General features: G+C 40.1%; 1 protein-coding gene across 4 annotated transcripts in view; it reads right to left on the bottom strand.

Annotated features, from left to right (window-relative positions):
* Positions 1 to 66: 66 nt before the first annotated feature.
* Positions 67 to 14,378, bottom strand: part of gpm6bb (glycoprotein M6Bb) — a 37,079-nt gene continuing 22,767 nt past the window's right edge. For 2 of the 4 annotated variants that reach the window (XM_034693363.1, XM_034693362.1), the window contains 6 exons: positions 7,054 to 7,240; positions 6,222 to 6,378; positions 5,911 to 6,079; positions 4,738 to 4,811; positions 4,549 to 4,614; positions 67 to 2,439 (listed from right to left, as the gene is read on the bottom strand). In XM_034693363.1, coding sequence (XP_034549254.1) covers positions 2,290 to 2,439; positions 4,549 to 4,614; positions 4,738 to 4,811; positions 5,911 to 6,079; positions 6,222 to 6,378; positions 7,054 to 7,240 — 803 coding nt within the window. In that variant the 3' untranslated portion in view covers positions 67 to 2,289. Of the gene's footprint in view, positions 4,184 to 4,548; positions 4,615 to 4,737; positions 4,812 to 5,910; positions 6,080 to 6,221; positions 6,379 to 7,053; positions 7,241 to 14,378 lie in introns of all 4 variants that reach the window. The other 2 variants (XM_034693365.1, XM_034693364.1) reach the window with 2 other exon arrangements.

Here is a 14,378-nt window from a genome sequence, read left to right as displayed (position 1 = left end):
CAAATTGTATCTTTTGTAATTAGGTCGTCCGACAATAAATAAATAAAATCACACAACAAAAAGAAGTTTGTTCCATTTTTTATTTTCATAAAAACAGTCAACAGGCCAGTTGAATAATGTCATAAAGGGGTTTCCAGTCAGACAGGATGCTAGATTGTTGTCCTCCTGGTGATTATTAGGTAGCCTTTACTCTTACTTTTTGGTTCATTCAACAAAACGTCATTGTCAAAGATGGGATCTCCCTCAATGACTTCAGTGGCTATTTAACCTACAGAGAACAATGCAGGGTTTATACTTACAACATTTCCCAGATGTTGTGTGGAACACTTTGTAGAGTGCTGTGGCATTCATACTTTGGCTAAATTGACCACTCAGATTGCCGCGTACGTATCTTTTTGAATGACTGTTGTTGCAGCTAATTAAAAGTTAGGAATCAGTATTTTAAGAGGAAGCCCTTGACATTCATAGAAAATACAGGTTTACTATCAGGCAACGAAACAACATTAGACTCTTATAGTTCTGACTTGGATAAAAGAAGCTAGAAAAAAAAGGACTAGAACTAAACCGCTAAACACAAAGGATTAATCTGAATTCAGTTAGAAAAAAAAAAAGGAAACAGGCAAACACTGCCTACTACTGATGTCAGCATACATGACTGTACATCACGCGTCTCTGCAGAAACAGTTGTCTTCATGCCACAAAGAAACATCACGTTATCCCTGTAACTCAACTAGTGATGAAAGATTACATGAGTAATTATTTCAGCATTATAATTGCACATAAAAACAGGTGCAATTATCAAAAAATTAGGTGGTGTATCTTAAAAGTAAGAAACTTATAACAAGTTAGCATTTTTCATGCTTAACGTTCTTTAGCTCTTGATTTCCATAGTACCTTAGCATATGGGACTCCCTAACATGTTTTACAGAGATTTCCGAGATCAAGTGCATTTAAATCAAATATGATTCTAGAGAGCTTTTCATCATTTGCACATATGATTACCCATAGATCAAACTTTTATGATATCAAATACCTTCTTCTCATTATTGGCAGCAGCCTGCTTTAAGCAAGCTAGTCTTATGGCATTGTGCTGAACATTTTGAATTGTATGATACTGTGGTCAATGTGGGATTGATTTATTTGCAGTGACATTAGTACAAAATATGCACCTGAGGCATGTTTTGACGGCCAATATGTGATTTCTAAACCGTAAATGTAACACTGAAGTGTTTTGTTCCTCTTTATATTGGTTCACAGGCTCTTGTGCACATCTGAGGTAGTGTTGATGTAGGCCATGACTGATCTGAGTGACTTTAAAGGAGTTGTACAATGAGTGTAACCAATTAAAAAAGTGAATAATCACTAAGATTAAGATACTTGAACTGGGTTTCTATTTTGAACTTTTCCACTTCCTGCAAAGTTAAAGCTCCGAATTATTTTTCCGCTGTCTTAAAGCTCTTGTGAGAAATTTTCAGCTGGTTATGAAACAGTCTGAAATGAACAAGGATGCCTTTGTATGAGCTACAAAAGCAAACAAGACCATCAGCAGAAAGATGAATCACTTCTTTGCAATGAAGTGATTCTACTGACTGCTAAAAGAGCAGGAGATTTCTTCATGTACAGAATAAGATCAACATCGAAGCAAGAGGTAACGATTTGTCCACAGGGGGAACCAAAATCAACAAACTGAAAGTTCCTCACAGGAGCTTTAAACAAAAAATGATGCGTCAGTGCCAAACTGATCTAGCATTGACTGACTACTTACTCCGGTTGTATATAAGGCCTTTTATGTAGCTTAATATTCATCTGCATTTGGATAAAAATGAAAACAAGATGTGAAATTCCCTTTGTTGAAATCTGTCCATCACACCTCAAAAGAAAGACAGAGTAACACTGTAAAACAAACGTGCCATTGTTATGTAAGAATAGTGCAATGTCTCAAGCTTCACTGGCTACAACAAGGTCAGAGAAAACCAAACACTACTTGAACATCACAATTCAAAACAATTCTTTCCCTTCATAATAAAAGAAAATAAAAAATGGCGTAAATGAAATTTTCAGAAGCAGCCCCAAGTTAGCGCAGGAAGCAACAGTGATGCATTAGTTTGTTAGGAGCCTGGTTAGTACTGCACAGCGTCAAGGCAGGTGGCAGGTTATTTAGCTGAGTGTTGTCTTGGTCCAAAGTGGGCCGGCAGTGTTTGGCCACAGTGTCTGCGTGAGTGTGTGTGTGTTTCTTTTTCTTACATGTATATGTGCGTGCGTGTTTGTGTGTGTGAGCGTATTTTATCCTTATGTGTAGGAATTGAGGCATTCCTTTGAGCGAGACGTGATGTCCTGCAGCTCCCGCTCTTCCTTCATTTTGATGTCTTGGTAGGCATGCATGTGACTGGCGTCCTTAAGGTAGGCCCAGTTTGCTGAGAGAATCATGAGGAAGTGGATCTGGAAGAGAAGGGTGAGGTGGATGGCCGGTGAGCATGTCAGAGATGCAAAGCAAGCTACAGGAGTCAGAGCTACAGTACGTACGTAGTAAACAAACATAAAGTTAAGATTTCAACCAAAGGTAACAAATATTGTAACATTACTGTTACAATAAGTAATACTGGAGTTAAGCTACATTGTTTGTGCATAATACTACAGAAATGACACTTTTGAAGGCATGAGAATAAAAAGGAAGAAAAGCCAGAGGTCATGCGTGTAAGTTTTGAGCAGCAGTAAAAGCTTGTGGTTAGTGCAAAGCAGGCGATTTTATGAATCTGACCCTCTCCCATTCTGCGGTATATACTGGTGCAGGATTTACAAGAAATAGACCAAGTAGGGTAATTTTGTAAACAAAGATTGTTTATTTTATAAAGAAAGTAAAAGCTACAGTCTTGAAAAACTTAGAAGGAGAATTAAATATATGTAATATGGAGTATAAGTAAGTCTACACAGATCAGAGAATCTGAAAAATGTAAGCATGCAGGCTCAGTGTTAAGATAACAACAAATGGCTCTTTAACGGCACTTTGAGAGAGAATAAAAGGAAAATGTATGAAACAAAACAACTTCATAGCTGAGGCTATACCAGCATCGGCCAATATAGAAAAAATACATTTAATCTACACTAAAATAGGAGAAGGTCTTGTTTTTTTTTATAATATACATGAATTAAAGTGAGCCTCAAGGCCTCATGCAGAAGTAGAGCCCTCATACTGGCCTAACCCTTTATAGCGTGCTGTGCAGTTACTCTGAAATCTACAATTAAACCCACTGCTTTCCGTAATACTCATCAGAATAAAACAGTGCTGATGAAGGCGTTTAGTTTAGCTAATCTAATTTCTGTATAATACTGAATATTGTTGTAACACTTTGTGGCTTTATGGGTGTGCATCAAAATGTAAGGCTAAGAAGATAGGAATAGAAGGTCAAGGCACTTAGCCGCTGTACCTAATCCTTTTTTTTTTTTTTTTTTTACAAATGTCTAGAAGTCATTTGCACCAAAACTGCTAATGTGGCAATGAAAATGTAAGGCCTGGGAACATCTTTATCATCAGATGTCCACATGGACTCATTGTAGAGTGTAATACTGCACATCTAGGGGCTTATTTTTGCTTGATCAGACTTTAAATTGTTCTCAAGAATCATATTATTATGTTGAGTACAAAATCGCATTTCAGCTGCAGTAAACTGATGCTCGTCCAGTTATGTAGGTTGAAATACTGCATGCCTTAATACTGATTTTTTTAACCTGAAAACTCATGCAGTTTATGCTTTTGTGCACGCCAAAATCTGCCTTACACGTTTTGAATATAAATAACACTGTTGAGGACTTGTAGCAGTGCACATTTGTACTAAATCTGATGGTGACGCATTTCTTTAAGTGAGAGTGAAGGAAAGCAGAACAAACCAAACACCACCCCCCTGAAATCTGTAGACAAGTTTCATCAGTCAAGCAATATCCCTGGATACCAAATGCTAAAGGAAGCATACAATCAGCTATTTACACTAATCAAGAGATGTTGATTTTTTTTCTATTCTCATTTTTTTTAGTTCATTTGTTGTCAGTGGAAAACTGTCTCTACTCAGTGCAGCCTCAAATGTAGTACTGCGCCTTTCAGAACAGTTTAAAACTTAGTGCAGCAGTCTTCTCGACTCTTAAACTTCAAAACAGCAAAGTTATAAGTGGTAGCCATCATGTAGATCAGCTGGTGGAAGAGAACAGAGAAGGTTGTAAGAGAACATGCCGGTGACCTCTTCGTCATGTGTTCTTTAACCAGTTAGTAACGTGACCAATACATTTCCAGTGACTCATATTCTATTACACATGACAAATCAAGCCCAAACTACACCCTCGTCCACCCCTCTTAGAATCAAAACAGGGCCGTGTGCGTCTTAGCAGATGGTAAAGGAGCAAATGGAATTGGAGTTGAAGAAGAGTAGTCTTCCTCGGTATGGTTACATAAACCATATGGGCATGAAAAGAGGAGCACTTGACTCATGATCAGCTGATACAAACCGTGCAGAGATGGACTAAATGGAGAGGATGGAGAGAGAGTGGAGGGAGGCTTACCAGAGCGATCACGGTGGCTCCTGCGCCAGCGCACGCTACGATGTACAGGTGATAAGACAGGTAGAACTGGAAAAAGGACGAGCAACAGTCAGTACTTTTCAGTTAAGAAAAGGGATTTCCATGCCCTGCTCCTCCTCTCTCCTCTTGGATGTGGGTGCATGACTTTTGAGTAGTTAGAAAATCTCCTACCTCATTGGTGTTGCAGATATCGCCTAGCGTAGTTCCGCAGGCCTTGCCTGGTGTGGCGTTCCATGGGATGATTCCTGCAGCATGAAAATTCAAAGGTTTTTCATTCATGTTCTCTGCACTGAGTAAGTAAACATCACATATATCAGAAACTACTGAGCTTAATGAGTTGATGTTGCCTGAGCATAGCACCTGACTTTTTATTTTTAAACTTGTTAAAAATTTCAAAAACCAAGATTTAAAGGGGCACTTCACCAATAATAATAACAACAATAACTACAACAACAGAAACATCAATAGTGCCATCTGAATCCTGCCATGCTATGCAAAAACAAAATACAATGCAAAAGATTTGCAAGAATAAATGCAAATTATACAGAATAAAGGGGTGATGTAGTAGACCAATACATCATTGTCAGAGGAAAATAAATAAATGGAAAATAAATAAATGAAAAATAAATAAATAAAAAACAGATAGGTAAATAAAAGCATTAAAAGGACAAAAAGTTTTTAAGAAGATGACATCACATCAGAGAAAATAGAAAATGGAAAAGGATAGATCAAGGACATTAAAATAATAAATGAAAAAATAAATAATAAAACAATAAATAATCAAATAAAAGTTTCAAATAAAATTATAAAAATTAATTAGTTAGATGTAAAATAAAGAAAATATGAATACAGTTAAAAGTGTTTAAAAGGATGAAGTCACATAAAACCAATTCTGTAAAAATGGGTCTTAAGAAGAGATTAAAAAGATGTCACTGACTCAATTGTAGTCATTAGGATCAGTTAAGGCATCATGAGTTAACGTCTGTCATGTGTGACAGAACATCCCCTTATGATGGCAATAATTTCATATCTGTAAGCTTTATTAACTGAGCTTATGGAAAATCCAACAATTAAGTTGGTTCAGACTTTTAAAAACACCCAATCCAAAACCTGCATAATCCAAGACAGAAGAGTCTTTATCGCATGGATTTGCAGCCATCTTTTCCCTTATAATCCACCAACATTATGTTTATGTTTATATAGAGTATGCAGGAGGGTTTCCAGGATTTACAACCCATAATTTAAACCAAAATTCATGTGTGCACATGGGAAAACAAATTGCTGATTGGATACAAATGATGCCGAATGAGGCGTATTCTCAGATAGAGTGTGCATTTCACATACCATACTGACGAACATCCACACAGATGGAATCAATGCTAGTGATGTTAGCCATGGGGGACTTCATGGTGGCACAGGTGGACCACATGTTGTAGAAGAGGAAGACCGGCACAGCAGAGAAACCGAACACACCAAGCCAGGCCACGCCCAGGATGTATGTGAGGAACACAAACTGAGGACGCACAGATTACACGTTAACATCGTTAGCTAACAAAAGAGCACAATCAGACATTTCTCATTCTTTTTATTTGATATCTTTGAACATTTAAGTGCTCTGTGTTTAAAATACTGGCTCTGCTGTTGTGTTAACATACCATTCCACTGATGCAGCGTCCACAGATGGTGGTCTTGAACTCGCTGTGCAGTTCCTTGACGGCACTGGTAGTGTAGAAACCTTCAGCCAGGAGAATGATCCCGTACAGGAAGAAAAATGAAGCGATGCCGTAGATGACATACTGCATCAGCTGTATTCTGTTAAAGAGCAATGTCACACATATGAGCGTAGCTGTCGTGCTAACATATTGTTATGCCCTTAAGTGCAACACCTGCAGAGACTGCACTAAAAATGTCAGGTAAAGACATAGCATGACCATGTGGAAAATAGCTGCTTGTAATTATATTTTTTTGCATGCAATCTTTAAACATGAGTAACCGGTGTTTTCTGTTTAATCATGAACAGATGAATGAAACTGTGTTCCAGCTTTTCTAAGACCTGAGGAGAGACTCCAAGTCCAAATGTGGAGCTAACAGGTGATGCTTGTCTCTGGAAATCATCGGCCAAGAGACAGACTGCCCCTGTAGACATCTTAAATTAAACAGAGCACTCCAAATCTCCTCCAACATAAAACATATGTGCAGCCCTGTCTCTGTCATCCCTCTTTTATTGTCCGTGCTAATGGATGCACTGCAAAAAACAAAGGCCCATATTAGGACTGTTTTCCAAGATAAAGTGAACATATCAGCTAAAAATAGCCTCCATAAAGTCAACCTCACTGAAATGGTATTTATCTTACATTGAGGCCTCTTTTTATTGTTAGTTTTTGTATAATGAGTCATCTTCACTGTGAGACCAAGAGGACAGGGACGGTAAAGACACAATGTTTTCATGATCACAGACTTCATCATGATGCTGTAATGAACACTCACATGTCGGTAAGCATGGCGTGATCACTGGTCACTTTGGAGAAGTGCGTCTCCAGGATAGTCACCGTGCCGGTGAGAGCAACATGGCCGCATCCACAGAACAGGGCGACCCCAGAGAAGCAGAGGATGGTGGCCACCAGAGACGCATATGGCACCCCACCTAAACATTTGATGCAGCACTCGAAGCACCCTGTGGGAGAAAAGAACAAACAAGTGTCATTGTAGCCTTTTTATAAATTCTAGCTGAAAATAAGCCCCTAATTCCACAAAGGGGATTCTGTTTTATTTGAAAAGCAGGAAGTGATCTCAGGAGTAAGAACGATGGGTCGCCATATTGGAAATGCTGACCCAGTCAACCCATCCACGCCCCCAAATATGCAAAAATGCATCTCCTATCTTTTGTATAATCTTAACGAATGTGTCATCAAGGTATTTACTTCCTTTGCAGTGAATATTAATAGAGGAATGAGCTACATAAACCAAAAGCATTGTTTGAACTGGGCAGTGACTTGATGTTTAATGTTGCAATAAAAACAGGCATTTTAACATCGGTGTCTATGGAAATTTCTTGGCTGTTGCAGCAAGGCAAGTGGTCACTAGAGGAACCACAGGCACCTCTGCATTAGCTTCACTTTTCAACGTGCAAGGTTGCCACTAAGGTGCACTTCCAGTGAGTTTAAAAGAAAAAAAAATAACATCAGTTTTATGAGCATCCAGCAGGAAAATTGAGCCCTTAAGAAGACAAAAATGGATACAGGCATGTATGCATGATGCATCATTATGAAGCAGAAACATTGGAAAACTTCGGGGTCCAGGAAGTCGGTAGTTTAGTTAGAAAACTGCATTGACTGAAGAGTTTAAGGATAATCTTTTCCCTCTGTTGGATCAAATCGTTGAATGTAGAAGTGTTGCTTGTATCTTGTGTTGGAAGCTAGTTTAGGGCATTTTCAGGGGGGGATTTTCAGTCCTCAGCATCACATTTTATGTTGATTTTTTCCTTTTCAGTGGTTATGGTTTTCAGGAGGGTCCACTTGTGCACATCATCAGTCTGCAATAATGGCGTGAGATCTAAGGAAGAAAAGTCTCACTGCTGCAAAGGAACACAGACAGGAACACAGACAAGCCTGTTCAAAATAAAGTTCAAATAATTCCTCTGTGGTCACGCTTGATGCAGCATGCTTCCTTTTTGAGACTTCTACAATCAAGAGTATGAGCAGAAATAGTACAATGTTGTGTTTGAGGACTCTGAGGTTTCACAGCCTTCACTCCCTATAATGTTTCATCTGACAATTCATCACTACTCTCACAGGGCGCTAATGGCCATCCAGCAGGTCAAAGCTTTGGATGTCTGCCTGCCAAGCTGGAATGGAAATCAATGGCTACTCAAAGAGAGGGAATGAAGTGACCCAGATGGATCTACCTCATCCAATGTGTTGCTATGTCATATGAAACAAAGGCCGTCATCACAATGCACTGTCTGTGGTTGCTTTGCAAACTAACCACAGCGTGCTTCCAATCAGGTCCACATGTGTCTGACAGGATGTTGTAAGGTCACAGGATACGCAGGTCAATAGCTGGTTTAAGCCCTTACATCAGCTTCATGTCACACTGCAACTAAAGCAAGTAAAGCACCTTTCATCAATAACTTTTATTAAATGGGGATCAAATTATTTGAATGTGACAGAGGAACTACTGGAACTACATGCACAGGGAACTATGCAAATTTCCCACAACTCTACAGGGCATTTCAATGTCTTTCAGTTAATTATTTTGGTTACAGGAACAGCAATGTTTCTGTTTTTAAGTTATATATGGTAAAATACCTTTAATAAACCCTTGGTTTGAGGCAAACAGAAATATTTCCAAAGTTAGCAACTAGCAAGCTGAACTCTGCTAGCAGCAAAAAAGGACTCTCTAAGGACTTCGAAGGGACAGAAACAGAGTAAGATGGTGAGTCAGAGTTGGACTAGATTGTATAATAGAAGTGGAAGTAACCAATCAGTCTGTGAGCCACGTGTTAAACCTTGAGTTTGGCTTTTGCTACCTTAACTTGAAATAACTATCTACATGGATGATACACATTGTTGTGTATTGTTATTGTTATTGCATCTCTGACCTAGGTGACAGGTCCCATGGTAGAGACTTATTCATAACACCAGCTGCACTGTAAAGCCTACTCTGTCTTCCAGTTCACAAATTGGACCAAAGCTCACATAATGAGAACTTTGCTGTAATAAAGAACACTTGGGATCAGTCATTGAGGCTGCATACTCAACGGCAGAATATTTATTAAGGTGATGAATCAACTGGGCAAACCCCAGTCCACAGACATGCTTGTTGGGTTAATTGGTAAATCCCAATGACCTGCTGTCTCTATGCGTTAGCCCTGTAATTGACTGGCAAACCATTCAGCATGTACCCTGCCTCTCGCCCAATGCCAGTTGGGATTTGCTCCACCAATCCTCTGTGACCCTGAGTGGAATGAGCTGTATAGATGATGGATGGATGGATGGATGGATGTATCAAATGAGAAGCTCAGTGATGTTTTTTTGGTTTCCATCTAATGAGACCTAACCATGAACCAATGCAGTCACTCTTGCTGGTCATTAGAAAGAATGAAGGTTTTAGGCACTTACCGGTTGGCCTAACTTCTCCAACCAAGGAGCTACGTCCATTTCCCTTATAAAGTCCATGTGTACATTTTACCTATTAGTGGTGCACATAACATGATCTTCAGAATGTTAATGCTGCCCAGCCAACATTAACAACTAAATGATAAGCTAACTGCACTACTGCCAACTGGCCCAAACATCAATGATTTAAAATTTAAGTCCCGAAGTCCTGTTGAAAATGTTGCGTCTATGGGTCTGGCTTTAAAAAAAGTGCACAAACCCTCTCACAGTAATGGAATCATTGTTACCCAGGCAGACTCGACTTAATAGGAAAAACATGGTGCAATTCCAATGTGGTATAAATGATCAGACAAATGAAAATCTGTACACAATTTGTTCCATTAGAACAGCAATAAGAGACCTTTTGTGATGTTTTGCTGTTGTCATGTAGTTATGAGATACCAGGGTCAGTAGAGGCCAATAGGTTAAGCATGAAATGAAATGCTAAGGAAAATACATTTGGTACGGTTAAAGCCTAATAAAGTTAATCATAAATGTATGTTTCCTTTGAAGGAAACAACCCAAAACTTATTTTCTACTTGCTTGACTTTTTCTCAAGGTTGGAATCTTAAAAGTGCATCTGTGTTTGTTCTCTGACAAAGCAAATTAAACTGAAATACAGCTTCTGCCGGCCAACACTTTAGTAGTCAAACGCTTCATCCTGTCTGTTTGTGTAGTACAGGGAGATAAAAACATTTTTGTCCCATGCTGGTTGAATAGGAGTTGCCATAGCAGCATGCTCACCACAACTCCATGAATGTGCCCACAGCAGAGTCGCTAACTTCTACCACAGCCCACATTTCTCTGATGAGCACGAAGGGGAGGGTGAGTGGGCAGCTGGGAGTCAGAGCTCAGAGCTCCACAGGATATTGAGCCCAGATGGAAAGTAAATACAGTCCGTTTAAAAGGACCCTTGCAGTGGATGACACTGTCAGGAAGTTATGATCCAGTAGCAGGCTATATCTTTATCAAAATCAACTCGCTCTCAGGGTTCAACCTCCTGAAGAGATGTTTCTATATGAAAAGTGCGCTAAGGTGTTTATCCCTGCTTCCAGATCCAATGTGTTCCTAATAAGGGAGCAATAACAACAGTCACACTGGTTAACTATGAACTAATTTGACTGCAATAAAGTGTGACATGTCATAGACAAAATAAGCACGGCTGCTTCACTTATTATGTCTTTTGATTTCAAACCCTGCCTCAAATTATGTCACTTTTCCCATTAAATCAGCTGTCTAAATCTGACAGCTCAGTGCTGGATGCCATGATATCATCATGACAGCCAGTCTGCCTTGATTGTCTAAATTTGACTTGATGTGATGTAGGGAAAAAAAATCAGTCTAAAGCCATCAGAACAAACTTGTCTCTAGGGGAGGCCATACTGAATGTATGAAATGCCTCAAATATTTTTAAATCTCACATTGACCATGAAACTCTTCTCCCCTGGAGCCCATCATGAAGGTCAGACACACAAGCCTGCTGCTGCCATGCTCATCTAACTTGCGGCACAAACATACATTATGTTTGAAAGCCACCAATCTGATCGATAAGCCATCTGTTTGATTAGTGTCCATCCTGCAGGAGTGGTTTGCTTTTGAAGCATCAATCCGTCCACACTGAGTCGAACCCCTCAATGGAGAAACCTTGTGTCACTCTGGTTGTTATGCTTAATAACCCAATAAATCCACGGTGGTATTTTCACAGCTGGTTCAGACATGTTGGCAGGTTAGTATAACACTGTTCTGGATGACTGGAAAAACACTGGCACAACGACAGACCCGCTGACAAGGTTCAAGTATTAACAACCTCAAGAATATGTCTCTGTTCACAAAGAGCCTCTGTGTAAGCCTTAGTCGTGGTATTAGACGTGAGAGGAGACAGACAGGACTTCAAAGATCAACAGGACTTTTAGGCAGTCCTGTATAAAGAGCTATGTGGACAGAAGTCTGCACCAAAATACGATCCGTCTCATTAAGTTTATAGTTCAAAGCAGGAATGTCTTTGTGAGAGTTAGTGAAGTGTCTTTGATATACTGTGTGCATCATTAGCATAACATCCTCATCCTTGTGTTTAATTGTAATTTAGCGCTAGCAACTTTTACATTTTCACTCCTTTTTTGAGAGAGAAAAGGCTGCGGGATGAGTTTAAGCATAATTTAAATCTTGGGATTTATCTGGCTCACATGAGGTGGTGGCTCACATGAGGTGGTGGCTCTCATGAGGCGGTGGTTGCAGGTGTGCAAGGGCCTGTTCGTCGCTGCTTGCAGCTTTAATTTTTCTTTTATTGTTGTAGTCCCAAATTGTCTAAAAAGTTCTAAATAGGCCAAGTCTGGTTAAACTGGCCTAAACCACTCGACCAGAGCAGTGCTTAATCAGCACAGGCATGTTGAAGCTAACCTGCAAGGAGGACTGAAGGCCAGTTGTGCTGGCTCTGCTAATGTTAGTCATACTTTAAAAACTGATTTCCCGCAGACTCTAGGACTTTTTGTTTAGCTGTGCTAAAGAAATTTATTTTTAAATAAATAAAAAAAAAACGAACGGGAAATGAATCACTTCATAGCGTCCCTTCTTGAATGGGTAGGGACTGCAGATGAAAATGTGCTTTGCGCTGACTGTGGTTAATGCAACATTTATTGTGCATGGCCCCTTTGCAACATAGATAAATACTTTACATTGCCATTGTTTAAATGATAAAGTCTGGTTCAAAGATTAATTACATAGACTGAAGGATAACACCAATTTCACAGAAGATGTTGTAATGTGTATTTAAGGGTTACAAGTGAGCCAGCCAGTGTCAGTAAATCTACCACACAGCAAAGTACAGATTGTTTTCTTTGAGTGCACTACGTGGGATTTCATAGCACACAGGATATTGCAGGTCAGACTTCAGCTGAAATCATCCTCCTCCACAGGGGATAACAGTGAAGACACTCTAAACAACACGCTTGTACTAAATGGATCCTGCTGCCTTGTTCTGAGTGGAGGACCATAAATGAGAATCACGTTGGACTTTTTTCCCCTCTGATGACATTCACATGCTCCCTGAGTAATACTCCTGGTTAGACCTCTAACCACTTCAAGCCTCTCCAACTCACTGCTGCATTACATGAATGAGGGGAGAAGAGGGAGAATGAAATATAAAGACAGAAAGAGGGAAACACAGACAAGTTAGCGACTGTTTGTAATGACACAGTGGGATCACGAGGAGAAAATAGAGACACAGAGAGAGTCCAAGAAGTCTTGATACAAAGAAGCAGTGTGTGCTGCCCCAGACTGTCCATCACACTGGACTCTCAGGGGCCATTCACAGCGGCAGTGAACCACGGTTCTGCTCTTCCGGCCCTGCAGGCTCCAGGCCCAAGACAAGCCCACCGCTGAGCTCCATCCTGTGTGCGCCTCCAGCACAGCACATAGCTCAGCCATTAAGAGCTGCAGCAGCCACTTCACTCTCCAGGGGGATCCTGTTTGTCAAAGCAACTCAAAATCATCCAATGTGTGAATGAAATGTCTCATTAAAGGAGACATGAGATGCAGACAAGCTGGCATACTGAATCATAGATAGTCAAACACATAGAGGCACAGCTTGACCACCAAGAAAACAAAGGTGGATTTTAATCTAGTGCCTTACAAAGTGCTGGACCTAGAGGTACAGAACCCAAAATTGCCATGTCCGCTGTGTGTCAACTGTTATTTTCAAGCCTGATCATAGAGGGGCCTATATAAGTACATACATACATTTGCTGATTACATTACTATTAGGTATCAAACACACCTTAAATGAACCAACTAACTTTTGTACTTCAGAAAAAGTATTGTGTGTTATGAAACAGTCAGTTTTGTTTCACCTTAGAATTAGAATTAGGGATGCACCGATCCTACTTTTTAGGTCCAGATACCGATACCTGGACTTTGATACCTGCCGATACCGATACTAGCCGATCCGTTGAAACATTACCGCTCCATATGTTGCAGGTTTCTGGCGGAGTTGTTAGCAAAAGAAGCGTGACATGCACCTAAACTGCAGAGTCTCTGTAGTATTCTTCCATCATGCTCTGCTGGGCAAAAATCAAGACCGGCCGGTGCTGATGACGTAGGAGACGCACATGGCTGTTGTAAACACAGAAAAGCATAGAACTGAGATGAATAGATCTGTCATATGGATCGGCACTATATATTGGCCCCTTGTCACCGATATCCGATCTACCTTTTTGAGTCCGATCTGGCCGATATCCGATACCAGGATCGGATCGGTGCATCCCTACTTAGAATCAAACCCTGGTCATCTGAAAGAAAGTCAATGTTTGCCTGGCCAGTCCATTGCCTACAACCACTCCAAGTCCATTTTGCACTACATCACCTGAAGTCAACACCACAATGAAACATTAAGCTAGAGGAAAGCATCCCAAAATGACACTTCAGGGGAACCTACAATGTCATGTTTAGAAGCATTGGGCAACTGACCAAGGCTGCAATATTTTAGGACTTGGAGTGTCAATTCATTTTTTTGCCCCTGGTCCTCTAAATAGCTTATCACGGCCCTGCAGTTTGCTTAACTGAGACTTATCACTCTAACCCGAGCAGCTGGCGTTGCTTCATCACCACCCTCCACCCTTCACGTGAACACAACCTGTCAACACAGCAAAGATGAATTCTTCC

Source organism: Notolabrus celidotus, chromosome 10, assembly GCF_009762535.1.
Source record: "Notolabrus celidotus isolate fNotCel1 chromosome 10, fNotCel1.pri, whole genome shotgun sequence".
Classification (NCBI taxonomy): Eukaryota; Metazoa; Chordata; class Actinopteri; order Labriformes; family Labridae; genus Notolabrus; species Notolabrus celidotus.
Note: the sequence above shows the minus strand (reverse complement) of the source record. Positions and strands in the feature narration are given on the sequence as shown.